Genomic DNA, 21,464 nt, shown 5'->3' with positions numbered 1-21,464 from the left:
CTAGCTCTATCCATGTTGTTCTCCAAATGGCAAGATTTCATTTCTTTTTTGGCTACATCATGTTTCATTGTGTGTGTGTGTGTGTGTGTGTGTGTGTATGTGTATATACACACCACATCTTCTTTACCCATTCATCTATCAATGGATACTTGGGCTGCTTCTGTATCTTGGTTATTGTAAATAATGCTACAATAAACATAAGGGTACATGTAACCCTTTAAATTACTGTATTTGTATTTTTTTAGTAAATATCTAGTAGTGCAATTCCTGGGTGGTTGGGTAGTCCTATTTTTGAGGAACTGCTATACTGTTTTCCACAGTGGCTACACCAATTTGCACTCCCACCAGCAGTGCATGAGGGTTCATATTTCTTTGCATCCTCGCTAACACTTGTTTCTTGCGTTTTTGGTTTTAGCCATTCTGACAGGTGTGAGGTAATATCTCATTGTAGTTTTGATTTGCATTTCCCTGATGATGAGTGATGTTGAACATCTTTTCATGTGTCCCTTGGCCATCCATATGTCTTCTTTGGAGAAACGCCTGCTCATGTCTTCTGCTCATTTTTAATTGGTTTTTGGGGGGTGTTGAGCTGTATCAATCTTTTATATATTTTGGACACTAACCCTTTATCAGATATGTCATTTGTAAATATTTTTTCCCATTCAGCAGCTTGTCTTTAATCTGAGACATTTTTAAATCCAAAATCTCACTAGAAGATTTTCTAATATTATAGCTTTAAACATATATAGGTATACAACATACATATAGCAAATGAGTGTGTTTCTGGCTTAGAAAAATTAAACTAGGCCATTAAATGGTATGATTGAGAATGCTTTCAAATTAGATATAGCCACAAGGCTTTAAAAATTTTCTCCATTTCCATTCTCAAGGCTTGGGAGAACAAATATTGCCAAAATGTCTATACTACCCAAAGCAACCTACACATTAAGTGGTATCCCTAACAAACTACCAACAGTATTTTTCAGATAGAACAAACAATCCTAAAATGTATATGGAACCACAAAAGAGCCCACATAGCCAAAGCAATCTTGAAAAAGCAAAACAGGGGCACCTGGGTGTTGCTCAGTCCTTGAGTATCTGCCTTTGTCTCAAGTGATCCAGGCCGGGGTCCTGGGATCAATTCCCCCCCCCAACCCCCCCACCACACACACACATAGGGCTCCCTATAGGGAGCCTGCTTCTCCCTCTGCCTAAGTCTCTGCCTCTCTCTGTGACCCTCATGAATAAATAAGTAAAATCTTTAAAAGAAAAAAGAAAAACAAAGCCAGAGGCCTCACAATTCTGGACTTCAAGCTATATTACAAAGCTGTAGCTATCAACAGAAAAAATATGATACTGGCACAAAAATAGATACAGAGATCAATGGAACAGAATAGAAAACCCAGAATGGACCCACAAGTATATGGTCAACTAATCTCTGACAAAGCAGGAAAGAATATCCAATGGGAAAAAAGACAGTCTCTTCCACAAATGGTGTTGGGAAAACTGGACAGCAACATGCAGAAGAATGAAACTGGGCCACTTTCTTACACTATACACAAAAACAAATTCAAGATGAGTAAAAGACCTAAATGTGAGAGAGAAAATCATCATAATCCTAGAGAACACAGGCAGCAACCTCTTTGATATTGGCCATAGCAACTTCTTACTAGGTATGTCTCCTGAGGCAAGAGAAGCAAAAACAAACTACTGGGACTTTATCAAAATAAAAAGCTTCTGCAAAGCTAAGGAAACAATTAACAAAACTAAAAAGCAACCTTCAGAATGGGAGGAGATATTTGCAAGTGACATATCTGATAAAGGGTTAGTATCCAAAATCTATAAAGAACAAACTCAATACCCAAAAAACAAATAATCCCGTTAAGAAATGGGCAGAAGACATGAATAGACATTTTCCAGAGAAGACATACAGATGGCCAACAGACACATGAAAAGATGCTCAACATCACTCATCATCAAGAAAACACCTCAAAATTACAAGGAGATATCACCTCACACCAGCCAAAATGGCTAAAATTAACAACACAGGAAACAATAGATGTTGGTGAGGATGTGGAGAAAGGGGAACCCTCATCCTCTGTTGGCAGGAATGCAAACTGGTGCAGCCAATCTGGAAACAGTATGGAGGTTCCTCAAAAAAGTTAAAAATACAACTACCCTAAAATCCAGCAATTACACTACTAGGTATTTACCCAAAGGATACAAAAATACTAATTTGAAGGGTTACATGCACCCTGATGTTTTATAGCAGCATTATCAACAATATCCAAATTATGGAAAAAGCCCAAGTGTCCATCAACTGATGAATGGATAAAGAAGATACACAGATACACATACAGAGGAATATTACTCAACCATAAAAAGAATGAAATCTGTCATTTGACTTGAATGGAGCTAGAGAGTGTTACGCTAAGCAAAGTTAGAAAAAGACAAATACTATATGATTTCATTCATATGTGGAATTTAAGAAACAAAAAAAAGGAACATGGGTTGATGGGGAAGAGAGGAAAACCAAGAAGCAGACTCTTAACTGTAGAGAACACACTGATGGTTACCAGTGGGGAGATGGGGGAGGAGAGATTTGGGTTGAACAGGTGATGGGATGAAGGACACTTGTCCTGATGAGCACCCAGTGATGTATAGAAGTGTTGAATCATTCAATTCTATACCTAAAACTAGTATTATACTGTAGATTAACTGAAATTTAAATTAAAACTCGGAAAAAGAAATAAATAAAAGTGAGATTAAAAAAAAAAAAAAAAGACCAACCACTCTTGAGGTAGCATTCTATATTGGCGTAGTGAGAATGACACTGTAACTTTTTGAAAAAGCTAATAAAGATAGACACAGAAAAGAAAAAAAAAATCTGGCCTTCTAACAATGGGTCTATAGCCACAATTTAAATGTTATAATTGAATACTACTGCATATAAAAGCCAAAAAGGAATCATTTTGTAACCATATGGTCTCTTGTGTACAAAGATAATCTTCATGCACCTAAACTAAGAGATCTGCTTTGATCCTTCAATGATTTCTAAACCAGTTCTGGGTGTTCACTTGAGGTGTTTGCTGCCTATAGCTTTAAGACAGAAACTGCATGCATCCTATTCCCTCTGACAGTTTAAGTACCAAAAGATAAAGCAGTAACAAGATGAAGAAAGGTGCCCTACAAGAATATTTCAGTTTAAGAATACTCATGAGAGCTAAAAGTTGAGTGTTAAATAGAGAATACAGCTTTTGGGCCAGGCTTAATATCTCATTGAGCTATGTGGCCAACAGTGACATCTCTCCAGGAGGTCTCTTCAACACCTGGTTTGTGGGTTAGCAGAGTCCTCTCATTGTTCCTCCCATCTCAGCCTTATACTTTCAGTGCTAATGAGAAACTATTTAACAGAAAAAGGGGAAGCATGAAGTGTTTTTACTTTCTAGTAAGGTTTCTGGTTGATTTGGTGGAGAAAGAGGTACATATCTTCCCATAGTACGAGGTACTTGGTTTATTTGTAAGAGTGGAAGAGAGTTAGAGGTATCTATAATGATATCTCATCTTGAAAAATTTAAGAATAAGCAATTCTGTAAGGTAAATATAAATTCCTTTTTGAGAACTAGAAGCCTTAAACCAAAGAAGCCTCAGGCCAGGGCATACCACATGCTCCACCACCAGAACACAGCCATGATGCTGGAATTAAATTCTCTTAAGTAGCAATCCATACCTTTGTTTGATCTCAGGGCTCCTTTGGACCCTTCAAAATTAATGAAGACCCCAAAGAACTTAGATTGATGTGGGCTACTTATCTATCGCCATTTACCATATTAGAAACTCAAACAGGCATTTAAAAAAAAGTATTGATCAAGTAATCAAATATAATGAGGCTGCTACATGTTAATGTTTTTGCAAAAAACACAAATTTCTAAAACAAAAAAAATACAGTTTTTCACGTTTGCAGATCTCTTTAATATCTGGTTTAACAGAAGACAGCGGATTCTCATTATCTCCTTCTATGTTCAGTCTGTTGACCTGTTTTGTTGAAATATATGAGGGAAATCCAGCCTCATATAGACAGATGGAAAACAGAGGAGTGTTTTAATAGCCTTTTTAGATAATTGTGGATATTCCTTTTTGGCGCTATACCAAAACTCAACAAAGTGGCAGTTTCTTTTTTTTTTTTTTTTTTAATTTTTTTAAATTTATTTATGATAGTCACAGAGAGAGAGAGAGAGAGGCAGAGACACAGGCAGAGGGAGAAGCAGGCTCCATGCACCGGGAGCCTGATGTGGGATTCGATCCCGGGTCTCCAGGATCCCGCCCTGGGCCAAAGGCAGGTGCCAAACCGCTGCGCCACCTTAGTTGCAATGTGGAACATGAAACTGTATCAGAGACTTTTTGAACCCTTCATGCATTATAATCCATTGTCCTACCTGGTATTTTGAATGGGTCTTTTACCTACCCATGTTTGACTTTATCACATGTACTGGTCTGGTCATCTGGAAAGTATTAGTTAACTCAGTATCACACAGGTCTCGCAAATGCCGTTTTCACTACACAATATCCAAAATCATATAATATCTCCACCAAGCTCATCAGAAAAACTTAACTATTGGGCAACCCTGTTGGGACCCCTCTCACTTCTGAGAGCTTTCTCTGTATCTCTACTTAATAAACTTCTGCCCCCCCCCCAAAAAAAAACCTTAACTATTGAGAACCTATAAGATGATAGCAGTTCTTAGAAGCTTTCCAAAATTCTATTTTTTAAAAAAGTTCTAATTTTATCACCAGCCAAAATTGGAAACAATTGTCAATTGTTTTCCATTAAGTGACAGGATCACTTTATTCATTTTTGAGAAAATATCTCAACTACTTTTTAGATAATGTTGAAATTTGAGAACATATGTAAGTCTCAATAACCAGTTTGCCAGGCATTCTTTCAAGTAAAAATGAGAATCTGGGATCCCTGGGTGGCGCAGCGGTTTGGCGCCTGCCTTTGGCCCAGGGCGCGATCCTGGAGACCCAGGATTGAATCCCACGTCAGGCTCCCGGTGCATGGAGCCTGCTTCTCCCTCTGCCTATGTCTCTGCCTCTCTCTCCCTGTGTGACTATCATAAATAAATTAAAAAATTAAAAAAAAAATGAGAATCTGTGGAGAAAAAAAAAGAGCTATTTCAGCTAGCAACTCAATCACAAATTGCTTTTCTCGGAGACAGCCATCTTATTTCACAATATAGCAAAAATGCTTTGGCATACTCTCATCTTGTCATGCAGAATAGTAAAATGTGTATTAAGGCTGGGAGAAAATATTTATGAATTAAATAACTGATCAGTGTCTTTTATCTAGAATATAATTTTTTTAAAACTCTCAAAACTTAACAAGAAAACAAATCCAATTAAGAAATGGGGGGGGGGAGGAAACGGGCAAAAGATGTGAACAGTCGCTTCACCAAAGATGACATACAGGTGACAGCTAAGCACACAAGATGTTCATTACCATTAGTTATCAGAAAAAATGCAAATTAAATCCACAATGAGATACTACCACAAACTTAAAATGGCTTAAAACAAACAACTGACGATGCCAAAGTACTGTCCAGATGGCGGACTAAGTGGAACTCCCATGCATTTCCAGTGGCAATGCAAAATGGTACAGCCACTTTGGAAAATAATGTAGCTCTTTCTTAAACATATGCTTACCATATGACCCAACAATCTCACTTCTAGGTGACATAAAAACTTATGTTCACACAACCACCTGCAAATTCTTAGAGTAGCTTTAGTCATAATCACCAAAAACTGAAAACTACCACCCCTCAAGAAATAGTGACTCACCTGACAAGACCCTCCCCACAGCCCAGACCACCCAGACCAGTTTAAGCATAACCCCTCACTCAAGCCCACACAGATGGACCATGGAGGGACCTCTAGATTAACCGGCAACTACCCTTACTTCACTGTAACTTAAAATCTCTACCCAAGGGGGAGCACAAGCCTCATTTACACAACATACAGTGTACGCAGGGGCATGTTTCCTTAAGGCACATGCTTGGCCTTCCACCCACCTCTACATAGGATGACAAGGCTCCCTTTTTAAACATTCATCCTAATCTTAAATAAAAGGAACCCACCCATGCTTGCTCCAGGTGTCACAGCTTTGGAAGTTATTCCCCGTGATCCCCTTATTTGCTGCAAATAGTTTCCTCTGTGCGACAACTTGCCTGGTGTCATATTTTTTTTTCATTTTATTTTATTTAAATTCAATTCATTAACATATAATATAGTGTATCATCAGTTTCAGAGGTAGAGTTCAGTGATTCATCAGTTGTATATAACACCTAGTGCTCATGACATCACCTGGTATAGTTTTTATCTGTGACTCACCAAGGAGCAAATTCATGTTAGTTTGGTTACAGAGGGACATAGAGAAACTTTTAGGGGGGATGGATCTGTCCTATATGTTATTCATGGAGGTGGTGGTTACGCACGACTGTATCCATTTGTTGAATTTTGAAGAACTGTACGCTAAAAATTAGGGTCAATCTTATTGCAGGTAAATTATAACTTAATAAAACTGAAAGTATCTTTGAGAATCAAGATATGATATGATTAATAATTTTTACTGTTTCATGAAGAACAGTTTTTGTGGGTTTTTTTTTTTTTATTTCATTTATTTATTCATGAGAGACACACAGAGAGAGGTAGAGACACAGGCAAAGGGAGAAGCAGGCTTCATGCAGGGTGCCTGACATGGGACTCAATCCTGGGTCTCCAGGACCACCACCTGGGCCGAAGACGGTGCTAAACTGCTGAGCCACCTGGGCTGCCCCAGTTTTTGTTTTTTAAAGACTTTATTTATTCATGAGAGACACAGAGAGAAAGAGAGGCAGAGACACAGGCAGAGAGAGAAGCAGGCTCCATGGAGGGAGCCTGATATGGGACTCGATCCCAGGACTCCAGGATCACACCCTGCACCAAAGGCAAATGCTTTAACTGCTGAGCCACCCAGGCATCCCATGAAGAACAGTTTTAAGGAAATATGACTTTTTTTCCCTTTTTCACTGCGAAGGAGGAGCACAGTGACTACCAGTACAGTTTGGTGCCACTACCCTGACCTAGACTAAGGCACCGGTAGTTTTACCTGCCACAGCTTTCTGCATCATTGGTATAAATGTCAGCACGGTGAAAAAGTAAACATCTGAGTTATTATGAAAAGTGTTTTAAGCTAAGGGCTCCTCTGTGAAAGGGTCGAGAACCCCTTGAGATCCAAGGACCACACTTTCATAGTTCATAACCACAACTCCTAAGACACTGATAATCAGATGTGAGGGGGAGGGTGGCACATGGATGGGTCCAGTTCTAACAGCACAGAGTGAAATCAAGCATGTTATGAAGAAGACATCAAAGAAATGGCAGGAATCAGAAAAACGCCACAAAGCAATCCCAGAATAATATTCAACATCCCACAGCCTTGGCCACTGACCTGGCTTAGTCCACTCCCAATCTCCCAAACCACTAAAGAGGTTTCATCTTTAGTTTTCAGTTAGTGGCCCAGATATAAGAAAGGCAAAGCAGTCATTATTTTGCAACTTTCTTTTTTAAAAAAAATTACTCATTCTTTATTATTTTCCATTTCTAAGACAAATGTTTCAAGGAATTACAAAGGTGGGAACTATCAGCAATGGTTCAAATCTAGAAAAGCCCAAACCTGCAGTGTGTCAAGGAATCCTATTTTAGCAAGTAGCTCGTGGGGTCCCTCAAAGTTAAAACATTTCCCAACTGCACTACAGCTTAGGGCTAGCCTGGAAAAGAAGGCATGAAAGGAGAGTAGAAAACACCATGTGTCACAAATCCTTTTTTAAGCCAAATATTAATGGTAACCAGAATTTTCTCGAGAACCTGGGATTTTTTTTTGTATATTTTTATTGGAGTTTGACATGCCAACATATAGCATGCCACCCAGTGCTCATCCCACCAAGTGGCCCCCTCAGTGCCTGTCCAGTCACCCCATCCCCCCAACCACCTCCCTTTCCACCACCCCTTGTTCGTTTCCCAGAGTTAGAGGAGTCTCCCATGATCTGTCACCCTCACTGATATTTCCCCACTCATTTTCTCTCATTTCCCCTTTATTCCCTTTCACTATTTTTTATATTCCCCAAATGAATGAGACCATATAATGTGTGTCTTTCTCCGACTGACTTACTTCACTCAGCATTAAATACCCTCCAGTTCTATCCAGGTCGAAGCAAATGGTGGGTATTCATCATTCCTAATGGCTGAGTAATATTCCATTGCATATATAGACCACAACTTCTTTATCCATTCATCTTTTGATGGACACCGAGGCTCCTTCCACAGTTTGGCTACTGTGGACATTGCTGCTATAAACATCGGGGTGCAGGTGTCCCAGCATTTCACTGCATCTGTATTGTCGGGGTAAATCCTCAGCAGTGCAATTGCTGGGTCGTAGGGCAGTTCTATTATTAGCTCTTTGAGGAACCTCCACACAGTTTTCCAGAGTGGCTGCACCAGTTCACATTGCCACCAACAGTGCAAGAGGGTTCCCCTTTCTCCACATCCTTTCCAACATTTGTTGTTTCCTGTCTTGTTCATTTTCACCATTCTCACTGGTGTGAGGTGGTATCTCACTGTGAGAACCTGGGATTTCTGATCACTTTCAAGAGCCACAAGACACAACTAATAATGTGTGAAACTCTAGTGATACAACTTCCTCAATTAGGAAGCATTTGTAAATATCTGAAACTAAGTATCTGCAATCATTAGGCATTCCAGATAGATCAATTAACAGGACAGAGGAAAGCAACAATAAAAAGAGGAGTATGGGGCAGCCCAGGTGGTGCAGCGGTTTAGCGCCACCTGCAGCCCAGGGAGTGATCCTGGAGACCCTGGATCGGGTCCCATGTCAGGCTCTCTGTATGATGCCTGCTTCTCCATCTGCCTGTGTCTCTGCCTCTCTCTCTGTCTCTCTGAATAAATAAATAAAATCTTAAAAAAATAAATAAAAAAGAAGAGGAGTATATAACAGTATCATGTTTCAGATTTGTGAGGATTTTATTTATTTATTCATGAGAGACACACAAGAGAGAGGCAGAAACATAGGTAGAGGGAGACAGGGAGCCTGATTCGGAACTCGATCCCAGGACCCTGGGATCACGACCTGAGCCAAAGGCAGATGCACAGCCACTGAGCCACCCAGACGCCTCTTGTGAGGGTTTTAACAAAGGGAAGAAGAGCCCACTGAGTTTTCTTCAGACTGCTTTCTCAGGAAGGGCAAAGGAGTAGCTACTTTAAAAAGTGGCTAGTTTAAAAAAAAAAAAAAAAAAGTGGCTAGTTAGGCACTCCCCACACACATGGCCCATGTGAGCACAGCACCCCGTGAGGAGCACAGCACCCGGACCAGATGGCTACAGCTGCTGACTCCTTAGGCAACAGAGATCCACTTTTGTCTATAGTCTGCAGAAAGGTCAAAATCACAAAACACGGCTTTCTTTCTCGGTGAAGTCTGGTTTACCTATTTGAGATTTTTCTTTCAACTATGTGAAGGGGATGACTTAAGTCTTACACCCAGAACTTTCCATGATGGGCCAGGTATACCTTGAATTTTTGGAGCTCTTTAGCTTAGCAAACTCCATGGTTAATAATGAGCAGCTCACCAACAGCTCTGAATCCTGTCTGGCCCCATTCCACCAAAAACTTGCTAATTACTTTCCTAGGAAGTATGGGTTTAGCTCCTAACCCAGAAAAGGTCCCCACAATAGTCACAGATTTTCTGCTGCCCATCTGTTGCAGATGTTTCCAAAGTCAGTTCTGTCTTACACAGTTCATGGGCAACTAGTGTCATAGTGTTAGAAAATGCTAGAGCTGAAGCTCTTCTGCCTTGCTGTCCACCAAATGGTTGATCAAAATCAAGGGAGCTGTCATATCCTCACGGATTAAACTCCATGAACACCAGAATGAAGGTCCTTCACTGTAGCCTGCCTCAATGCCCAGGGAACTGTCAAAACCAACTGTCAAAAGTGAAAACATAGTCCACATCTTTGAAGAATGTATCATTTGGGCAAAAATGAAGTCATTAAAGCATCAGATTCTTCCACTCATTATAAATAAAAAGTTGACACTGTCAGGACTAACCTAGTTTGTTTCGGAAGCAAGCCAAACACTAACCCTGTCATTGCTAGCCAAGTCTCTTGCAGACAACATTCTAGTCTGTTCCACCATGGAGAAGGGCCCAACATCCCAACCAACCTCAAGGGCTGAGGGCATTACATCTAGATATCCACAAAAATCAGTTTTCTTATCTAGATCTCACCAAGTTTCTCAATAAAGTTGGAGAAAGGAGTATCTCAGCCATTAGGGAGATTTGGTTTCACAGAATCTGCATTTGGTTATGCCAACAAGTTGCCAGATAACTGTAGCTGCAACCCCCATCAGCCTTCTGATTTCTTTCATCTTTGATCTTGCTGATAAGACTGAATTGGCATCTGTTCCAGTTACCGTGGTTGTATAACGAGCACCCCAAAATGCAGTGGTGTAAAACAAACATTTATTATGCTCACGGATTCTGTGGGTCAGGAAATCATGCCAAATATAGAAGAGATGCCTGGTCCCTGCTGCACAGTGTGGCTGCAAGAACATAGGCTCCTTGGTAGTATCTTCTGTGTCTATGTCTCTTGACGTGCTCTCCCTAGCACAGTCACTTTGGGATAGCTGGACTTCTTACATGTTCGCTCTGGACACCCCAGCCTTGTGTCCTGAGTCAGAAAGATGCAGGTGGACGCTGTACTGCCTCTCTTCTAGGATTTGAGCTTTGGGTCAAGCAGTGGTATTTCCGCTTCATTCTGTCAGGTGAGGCAGTTACAAAGGTCTACCCGGGTTCCAGGGAAAGGGACTAGGATTGCAGCTTGATAGAAGAATGCCAGTTTCACAACTTAAGAAAAGCAAATGGGGCAGGATATATACTGGGGTGGTCACCTTTGGAAAAATACAATCTGCCACAATATCAGTATCTGGGGCAGTGCTCATTCTGCATGACTCTTTACAGAGAGGTTCCTATTTCATCAATATACTGAGAGGCTAGGAAAGGCAGATGGTTTCCATTCTAGTAATGAATCCTGGAAAACCCAGGCTGTGTGAGCCTCTGCAACCATATCCCCCGCCACCACCCCTCCCGCTGCACTGGCCCCATATCCTACCAACCTCACTCCACTACCAATCTCTCATGCTAGGTAAGGGAGGAGCTCTTGACTTCTTGATTTCCATACTCACATCTTTTGTATTTAAGGGGAAACACACACACTTTCACTTGACCTCACTGTCATTTCCAAACTCAACTGCACTGTGACACCTTTTGCAATTACTCTTGTGGGGTAAAAACTGTCTCTACTTAGTTATCTACAGTTGCATACAATTTTGACCTCAATTTGCGGCTGCTTCCACAACTCCCCTGGGATAGGACTTCTACTACCGATGGCATGGTAGGTCAAAGTCACGATGAGCTTGAACTCATGCTCACTTTCAATGTACTTGCCACTACAGCCTTTGTATCTGTTTGCTTGAAATTCTCACTTCCTTTGTTTTTGTGTCATTGTGTTCTTCTGGTTTCTACCAGTTTTCTCTTTCTTCTTCCTCTGCTTGGTCCTCCTGTTTCTCAGCACTTTTTATAGCTACTAGGTGCATATCAATACTCAGGTTCAAAAGATCCCTTTCAGCTGAAGATTTCCCAACTGCTTTATCAACCCTAGCCACTCACACAGGATTAACTCCTATATTTTCAGTTGCCTAGAAGACATTCCATTTGCCTAAAACCAAACTGATCCTATCCTGCCTACAGAAAAAACAAAAAACAAAACCAAAAAAACTAAATCAAACCATAACACACAAAAAAAGCAAGTATTCAAACAAAAAAGATAAAATAGAAAAAAAAAAAAAAAAACTGCTTCCTTCTCTAGCTTCCTGTTGTCAGTCAATAGTGCCTCTATTTTCCAAGATTTGAAACTTGTCTAGACACTCTTCCTCTTAAACTTCTCACCTAAGCCCAATCACTGGACTTTAGATATGGAAGGAACTTTCAAAACATCTAGTTCTGCACTCATTGAACAAGCAGGAGAACTGGGGCTCAGACATCTTGGCTGTTTGCCTCAAATGCTTCTGACCCTGACTATGAAGTGCCTTCCAGTACCAAGACCTATCCAATCCCATCTTTGCTAAGCCTCCAGACAAATCTACCTCCTTTGTGGAATTAGAAGATCACGGTTTGAGCCCTTAACAGTTGCTTGCCCACAGGTGAGTAAACAGTAACTGCTAGTTAAAACTGCCTCCTGATTAAGAACTTACAATAGGAAACAGAGTACATTTAAACTCAACCGGGTAAGTTCTCTCGCCCCCTCACCCCTGCAAACTGGCCGACTTTAATATTCAACCTGATTTCTCACGAAAACAAAATCTGTGTCAGTTGGCAGGTCTCCTGCCTGTCCTCCCTTTTCTGGTTCCTGGCTCTAGACTTCTGCTTGCTGCTTCCCCATCCAAGAGTCCCTACATATCTGCAAATGAACAGCAGACATTTCTTCTAAGGGCTAGAATGAGCCCCTATACTTGCTTCACTAAAATGTCCTTGACCAACATTCCCACAGGGGTCTTTCCCTACTTCAGTCTCCAACATCTCAACTCTAAAATCTTACACACGATGCATATTGTCTTTCACCTACACTCTGTGTATCTGCATAGTCTTGTCCCACGAGACTACAATGTCAGCCAAATACAGTATTAGACATGCCATAAATTTGTAACACATGTTTGCAAAGTTCTTATCGTGAAACATCTGATTCTGATTTTAAAAAGTAGAATGTGAGATTTGACTTACATTCAATTTTATTAGACTAAAATTACCTTGCAAACAAGAGACTTCTTTTTCACTGATTATACCAATAAACAGTTTTCTCAACATTGTGAATACAATGCACGCTGCCTGCCTTCAAGGAACTCATAATCTAGAGTTAAAAAGGCTGCACATATGGACAAGTATTGGTTAGAGAATACAACATAATATATACCATATTGCTCATCTGCTTACTTATGCCATTATTTCAACATTGATCCACAGCCAAGAACCTGGAAATTATCCTTATTCAGGCATACAAAGCCTCCAAAACAACAAAATATTAAAAAGCCACAACATTCATGCCTTTTACCTACAGGAGAGGCTCACTGGGTACCAACAGACCCTAATATCCCAATGCTTCATTTTGTGGTTTTCTTGGCCGGTTCGATTAGAAGTTGCAAATTCTAAAAGGCTGCCAACAAGAGAGGGAAAAATACAGAACCCAAAACTCAAAATGGATTCACTCATCAAACAAGCACTGCATGAGTCCCTACTAAAGACAAAGATGGAAATAACAGAATTCAAATATGGTATTTTTTTCACCTCACATATTAGTAAAGATTACTTAAAATGAGCCCAGTATTATTAAGAGATCAGGGGAAATGGATGGGGTGGGGGAGAGAGTGGAGATAGCAGTGTATTCTGGAGGGCAATCTGGTAATACGCCTCAGAAGCTTTGAAAATGTGCTTATGCTCCATATTAGGAATTCTGCTACAGGGATGCAGGCTATGGAAATAAACAGAAGCAGCAATAAAGACCTGTCAGGCATTCATTCTCCTTGCCACTATACTTGTAATTGTGAAAAATTAGAAACATCATAACTGTCGTCCTAGGCTGTAATTTATATTACAATTATATGACAAAATACAATGAGGTCATTAAAAGCCCACTCCACTGAAGACATTTTAAGGATATAGAAAAATACAGATGGCCCTCCCATCCTCTTTCCGCCATTTTTCTGTGCTGCCATAATGTGCACATGAATGTCATAGCAGATGCTCTGAAGAGCATTAACGATGCTGAAAAGAGAGGCAAACGCCAGGTTCTTATTAGGCCATGCTCCAAAGTCATTGTCTGGTTCCTAACTGTGATGATGAAGCATGGTTACATTGGCAAATTTGAAATCACTGACGATCACAGAGCTGGGAAAATTATTGTGAACCTCATAGGCAGGTTAAACAGGTGTGATCAGCCCTAGATGTGATGTACAACTCAAAGATCTAGAAAAATGGCAGAATAATTTGTTCCCATCCTACCAGTTTGGTTTCATTGTACTGACAACCTCAGCGGATATCATGGACCATCAAGAAGCAAGACAAAAACACACAGGAAGGAAAATCCTGGGATAGCTTTATCTAGGGATGTAATACATACATGCAAATAAAATGCCTCAATGGAAAAAAAACAGATAAAAAGATTATACCAAATTTCTAAAATAATTATTCAATAATAATACACACAAATATAAATCCTGGCTTTTCCACTTATAAGCTTGTAAGCCTGAAGTTTTGTTGTTGTTGTTTTTACGGTTTCTTTTTCTTCATTTGGAAAATGATAGTAGTACTAGTACTTACTTCATAAGGATTAAAAAGATAATTAGGGGGCAGCCCCAGCGGCTCAGAGGTTTAGTGCCACCTTCAGCCTGGGGTGTGATCCTGGAGACCCAGAATCGAGTCCCACATCAGGCTCCCTGCATGGAGCCTGCTTCTCCCTCTGCCTGTGTCTCGGCCTCTCTCTCTCTGTGTGCTTTTCATGAATAAATAAATAAAATCTTAAAAAAAAAAAAGATAATTAGGTTCTTAGCACAGTGCCTGATATATAGTAAGAGATCAAAAACTAATGAAAAGTATAACCTAAAACTATTAATAGAAAGAAAAAGATTAGGGACGCCTGGGTGGCCAAGTGGTTGAGCATCCACCTTTGGCTCAGGGTGTGATCCCGGAGTTCCGGGATCGAGTCCCACATCAAGCTTCCTGCATGGAGCCTGCTTCTCCCTCTATGTCTCTGTCTCTCTCTCTGTGTGTCTCTCAATAACAAATAAATAAAATCTAGAAAAGAAAGAAAGAAAGAAAGAAAGAAAGAAAGAAAGAAAGAAAGAAAGAAAGAGAAAGAAAGAAAGAAAGAAAACAAAAATACATCAAAATTTTAACAAATTATTTCTGGATGGTTGCATTTCAACACATTTTTATTCTTTTTTTATTTTTGTTTCCTAGAGTTTCTAAAATAAGCATATATTAGTTTGACATTATTTTAAATGTTTAAATGTTACTCAAAAATGGTCTTTCCTCTCAGAAAGGGCAGTTTATCTGGATGTAAACAAACAAAAGACATTCAAAGGAAAATGTTTATTTTAATATATGCCCCAACTGCTAGGCAATTTACACGCATTAAGTCATTTAATCCTTATGACCAATAAAACGGTATTGTTAAGTCAATTTTGTATATTGCTAAGCCATTTTGTACAAATAGGTTCAAACAGGAGAACTGACAAAAGTTACACCAAGTAATTGAAAAGTGAGATGCCAATGTTGGGTCAGCCCGATTACCAAAAATCAGTTGTTTCACCAAACTCCACTGCCTCCTGATAAAAAGTCAGATAAAAAGAAAAATTACATCCAGAACCCACTTTTCATTTCTTATTACCCACCTTTATTCTTACAGAACTGATCACCACCTGACATATCATGCATGTATTTGTTTCCTGTTCTTAGAATGTAAGCTCCATAAGGATGGGATGTTGTCTGTTCACTGCTGTACCCTTAGCTCCCAGCAAACAAAACCAGACACTCAATAAGTATTTAGAATAAAGGATGCTGAATAGAGAAATGACCTGATCATGTCTCTGTGGACACATCTGGTAGCAATGCAAGGCCTGCTGAAGAAGTTGCTTATAGGAATCAAGGTGGGAGAGAACAAGGACATGAACTAGGATAGCAGAACCATAACTAGAGAGGGAGAGAAGATTCCAGAAATATCCGAGGGATGGCACTGATAGGATAGGATGACCAAGTAAGTGGACACGGGACTGAATGAGAATGCGGAGTCAGGAGTGGACAGCTGAGAGAAGGAAGGTCTGGTCCAGCATTCGTAGGGAGGTGAGAGAGCAGGGCCAGAGCGACCTGGATGTGCAGAGATAGACAGGGAGTACCGGACACAATGGGAATAATCAAGCTCACCCAGTGAGAACACATGGAGAGGATCTACCAGAGAGGCTACAAGTTAAGGGCAGGCCAGAGGTGATTCAGTAGCACCTGGAGTTTCAGGGACCTGAGTTCTGGTGTAAATACCACTGTGAATGTCTACACCAGGTGAGGGCCACATGTGCCCTAAGAGCTTAGCTGTCCCATGTGGTGGTGTTCTCCTCTGCTCTGAACAGGACATCGATAGTGTCAAAACCTCACAAAACTAGTCTCAAACATTGAGGCATTAAGAATTGCAGATCCAGACGAAAACAGCTAACTGGTCCCCCTTTAAATCTTTCCCTCATACTGATGCATCCAACAGTACTACCAAATCAATATTCCTAAAACTCCCAATTTCATGCCTTTTCCCAGATTTAAAAATCTCCAATGGCTTCTACCTTATACCCTCTTCTACCTGTACTATGAAGTATTAACCGTGTAGAATCAGGCAGTTCAAATTGGAATCCTGGGTCTACCACTTATTAGCTGTGTGACCCCAGGCCAATAACTTAACCCCTCTGTGCTCCCTCAGTTCCTCATCTCTAAAATGTGGCTAGTATCCACATTGCAGAGCTGTTCCCATCAAGTGAAAATTTTTATAAACTGCTTACTTAGCACAAAATGCCTGCATCAGAGTTGCGTCCTTTAAATGTTAGCTATTATTATTACTTCCCCTAAATAAACTTCCTACACCACCTGGGATGCTCTCCTTGATAATTTCTAATACACAATGCTCATCTCAGGGCATTTGCTGGCAATGTGCCCACCCATGAATCACTACTCCTTAACCACCAGCACCACCACCACCACCACGAGTATTTATTTAACATTTATGCTGCATATTCAAGGTGTTGGGCTGGAAATACAGGAAAAATAAACAGTCCCAACCCTCAGAGCTCAGAGTCTAATATAATAATGAAAGACAGCCAGAGGAAGAGGTGCAAAAACGTGTTACAAGTGCCAAGGGGAAGCACTTCCTGGAGGCTGGGCAGATGCTTACACTGAATCTTCAAAACTTAGTGGGTGAACCAGGCAAAGTGAGTGTATGTGGAGTAAGAGCACCCAGTACTGTGGTCACAATCACTCAGTCTGACCTTGCTGGAACTCTGAGCTGTGGGTAGGCAGAGTGGGTGGAGGTCTGGAAGGCTGGATCGTGGTGGTCAAGAAGTGCTTGGACTTTATTCTGTATGCAACAGCCAGCCACTAACTAATGTTAAGTAGGGAGCCCCTGCCCAAGAGCTATACCTCTGCTGCCCAATGTGGGCCTCACATGTGATGACTGAACGCCTGCAGTGCACTGGTGTGACCAAGGAACTACCTTTTAAATTTCAATTAATTTCAACTTAAAAACTGATAAGCATTTCAGTAACTGGAAAATTTTCAAGTACGTTTGGAATGTTTGGGTATGTGAATCTACATTTTCAACTCTATAAATTTAACGAACTCTAAATATAGAACAAATATTTCTGATGAAAAATTCAGTGTCCAAATTGAGATGGGCTATATGTGTAAAATACACTCCAAATTAGAAAATTTAGTACAAAAGAGTAAAATATCCCGTTATAATCTTTATATTAACCACATGCTGAGATATTTTGACTACATTAAAGATGACATTAAAATTAATTTCACCAGTTTCTTTTTACTTTTTTTAAGTGAGCGCTATGCCCAATGTGGGGCTTGAACTCATGCCTCCGAGATCGAGTAGCATGCTCCACCGACTAGGCCATCCAAGTGCCTCTCTTTTTACTTTTTAACCTGGCTACTAGGGAATATAAAATGACATATATGGCCCATATTATATTTTAGACAGCACTAACCCAATATAATCAAGGGCAGATGACTAGAAGTAGGCAGACCAATTAAGAGACTCTTTTTAATAAGAGTCCAGATGAGACACAGGCCTGAGTTATCTCAATTCTACCTATCTTCAAAACCTAATTCAAGACCTATTACTCCTTCTAAAAGCTTTTCCAATCCTAACCATTTCTAATGAGTTGCTTTTCTCAGAACTTCCGGGGCACTTAACCTGTAAGATTCGCTTCAGTGCTTAATTTATCACCTGTCATTTCTACTTAATTTGGGGGGTAAGCTGCTTCTCAGAACCATCAGCTTCTGGGCAAAGGGCCACAATTTAAGCATTTAATCTTTCCACATTCTGCGATGCATTTTCAATACTTTTAATAAACAGAGGTACACAGTCCCCCAGATATTCTATCACAGTCTGGACACACCCATGTGGCTAACTTTACCTTTTACAGCAGAAGGTATTGTGAATCCCTTCCTTCAGACACCTTAAGGACATGAGCCAAAAGGATACAAAAGTCAACCAAGAATCCGGGCCAATGTTCTAATACAGCAGTGATATCTGATCAGTGAGCGAGCACTGAGAGACTCAACTGGATACCACCAGGAAAAAAAGACCAAGATGGCAGAGCTTAGCATTTTCAGAGATTTCACTAAAAATCAAACAAACGAAAAATTTCTGATTATCCCTGGCTTCCACTGCCAGAGGTAATCTTTGCAACCTAAGCATTAAGAACTTTCATTCAAGGGAAAGACACACGGCTTTAACATTCAAAAACTAACCCCTTAAACTAATCTAACAACACATTTTCGAGGTAGAGAGCCACATATTACTGATCAATCTATGACTCTGCATTTCCCCATCTACCTTAGGATGAAGAGAAAAACCTTTTAGGGAAATGTCATGAAGCTTTTTTTTTTATTGTATCATGGATAACAAAGGACTTCACCTACAGAACCATGTAAATTTTCTGAGAAAAAGCCTCAAAAAAACACAAACAACTGGTCAGCTTTTACCACTACAGAAATAGGAAGGTAGCAGCAACTAGTTGCAAGCAAAGGGACACTTCGTGGTTATTAGTACCTGGGATCTTCGTAGTTCTCGGATTTTTTCCATGACTGACATTTAAAACATAAAGCTGACAAGTTACAACAGCATGCGAATCCATCTTTTTTGCATTTGCCTAATGGCTCCAAAGATAACAGAATGCAAAGAAAGTTTGTATCTCCAAACAACCGAGCAATCAAAGATGGAGTCAGGACAGCTCATAGGGGGCGGGGGAGGGGGGGGGAGGAAAAATAAGTTAAGGCAGTCCTGTTCTGAAAGGCTGGATAAGAAATGGGGGAAACCTGTCAAAGAGCCTGGATGAAATCAGGGAGTTAAAAAAGAAAGCCCTCACTTCCTTTAGCACTGTGGGAAAATCCCAGTTGCTAATAGAAAGCTGAGGAAAGTTTAGTTTGGCTGATTTCATGTTGTTTTCCTTCCAACATCATCGCCGAGTTCGAACGACTGCTTCCCTCCCCTCCTATTACTCAGTACAAACGCCCCCACTGAACTGAGTTGTCTGCCGGAGCCCTGCTCCCCCGCAGCCCAGCCTGCAAACGTGCTCAGACGCCTCTGGGCGTGTTGTGGTCTCACCGCTCTGGGGCCGGCGCTCCAAACTCAATGGACAATGGGAGTTCACCCCCCAGCAACGCCAACTACAAAGCTCAGGAGGGCCATTTCCCTTTTCCTGCCCAGATGCTGTTTTCCCTCCTTCGAAGTAGGGCCCCGTGCTCCACTAGAACCCCAGCGAGGGCTGGGACGACTGTCTCCCCCGCCGCCTGCAGAGCTGCTGATCCCCTCGAACCCCAAACAAGTTGCATCTCCGCGCACAGCCCTAAAGGCGTCCCCTTGCCCCAGCGGCTTGGCTCGGGGCGCACGGCGGGTTTCACAGTCCAGGTAGGACGGGGAGGGCACGTCTCTGGACGCTTGGTCACGGCCCTGCAAGCTAAGCCGTCCCTATAGCCGCCACTTGTCTCCCCTCCCCCTCCAGCGCGACGCGCGGGGAGGTGCAGGCGGGCAGCACCGCCACCTCTTCCTCCAGCGGAGCCCTCGGGGACACTCACCCTTTCACCACAAAGAAGGGGTCCTCCATGGACATGGCGTCCCGGCCCCCGGCTGCCTCGCGCCTGCTCCGCGCACAGGGCGCCCGCGCCCGCCGAGCCTCCCTCCGCCCACCCCACCGGCCTGCCGCAGCCGCCGGCGCCTCGGCCCGGGGAACCCAGAGCAGCTGCGCGCGCAGGCCGGGGCGCACCGGACCGCCGCGGCTCCAGCGCTCGCTCGGCCGGCACACCGGATCCCCGAACCTGACGCCGGGCCCCGCGCCGGCCTCCTCCCCCGGCTCCTCCCGGCGCGTCTGGCCGGCTTGACCCCGCCCCCGGCACCCGCGGCCGCGGCCAACCACAGACGCCGCCCGCTGCACCACTTCCGCACCCGCGCTCACGTGACCAGGGCCAGCCCCGCCCCCCGTCGGCGGGGCTTGGGCGGCGCGTCACGCAGCCCTGGAGGCGGGGCTTGAGGCGGGTGGGCGTGGTCCCGCGGTATGGCCCCGCCCCCGCCCCGCCCTGCTGCCTGCTCCCTACTGGGGGGGCCAATTAGGGTTTCAAGCTCTGCGCTAGGACCTGATTCGTACTATCCTTTTACCTTTCCTGCACTTTTAACACTTTATTTTGATGACATGTGATTTATAATTTTTTTATGGTATAACTTTATTTTTTTTATTGGAGTTCAATTTGCCAGCATATAGCATAACACCCAGTGCTCTCATCCCGCCAAGTGCCCCCCTCGTCACTCATCACCCCAACCCCCCCACCTCCCCTTCCACTACCCCTTGTTCGTTTCCCAGAGTTGTCTCTCATGTTTTGTCACTCTCACTGATTTATAATTAATTCCATCTCGCCCTTGCCATAAAGCTCGCTCATATACCTTATCTGACTCTTGATTATGTTGCACAACTCCTTTATGTAGGTCTTACTGTGTGTTCCTCAATGCCCTAATGGGCTGGATGTGCGTTATTTCAATATTCCTGGGGAGAAGGCATTATTTCCAATTTGTAAATGACCAAAGTTCAGAGGTTTCAAGACTTCCTGTGGTCACACACTCTAGGCAGGGCAGAGCTACGGATACTGTGCACTCTCCACCAGAATGCATGTATTTTCTAATGAGCATTCTCCAAGTGAGCAGTAAGGTGATTTTTTTCATACAGTGTACAGCACTTCCCTGGAGAGCCCTCCTTTGAGAGACTAACAGGGGGCCAGGTATGGCAATTTCTTCCCAGCGGTGGTTCAAGAGCCCTTCCAGATAGCATTTCGGTCCTTACAATTAGCCAGTTCTCATGCTATCCATGAACACTATAGGCTTTGTGAACTTTAATTGCTAATTATCACTGAGCACTTTCTGTGTGTCAGGGACTGTGCTGTTATCTCGGTTGCTCTCATAATGAGGTAATTACCATTATTATCCTCATTTTAGGAATGAGAAATCTGAGACTCTTGGAGGTTAAGTGACTTTCTCAAGGTCACCAGTCCTTTT

The 21,464-nt window shown here is 42.0% G+C and overlaps 1 protein-coding gene and 1 pseudogene across 3 annotated transcripts in view; one reads left to right on the top strand and one right to left on the bottom strand.

Annotated features, from left to right (window-relative positions):
- Nucleotides 1–20,352, bottom strand: part of STX6 (syntaxin 6) — a 53,298-nt gene extending 32,946 nt beyond the window's left edge. Inside the window, exon 1 of one of the 3 annotated variants that reach the window (XM_077902068.1) lies at nucleotides 20,000–20,352. In XM_077902068.1, coding sequence (XP_077758194.1) covers nucleotides 20,000–20,034 — 35 coding nt within the window. In that variant the 5' untranslated portion in view covers nucleotides 20,035–20,352. The remainder of the gene's footprint in view (nucleotides 1–19,999) is intronic. The other 2 variants (XM_077902067.1, XM_077902069.1) reach the window with 2 other exon arrangements.
- On the top strand, nucleotides 13,882–14,251 carry LOC144315245 (small ribosomal subunit protein uS8 pseudogene; annotated as a pseudogene).
- Nucleotides 20,353–21,464: the final 1,112 nt, after the last annotated feature.

The sequence above is a fragment of the Canis aureus genome, chromosome 6 (genome assembly GCF_053574225.1).
Source record: "Canis aureus isolate CA01 chromosome 6, VMU_Caureus_v.1.0, whole genome shotgun sequence".
NCBI lineage: Eukaryota > Metazoa > Chordata > Mammalia > Carnivora > Canidae > Canis > Canis aureus.
The sequence above is the reverse complement of the archived record's forward strand: the minus strand, read 5'-3'. Positions and strand labels throughout refer to the sequence as shown.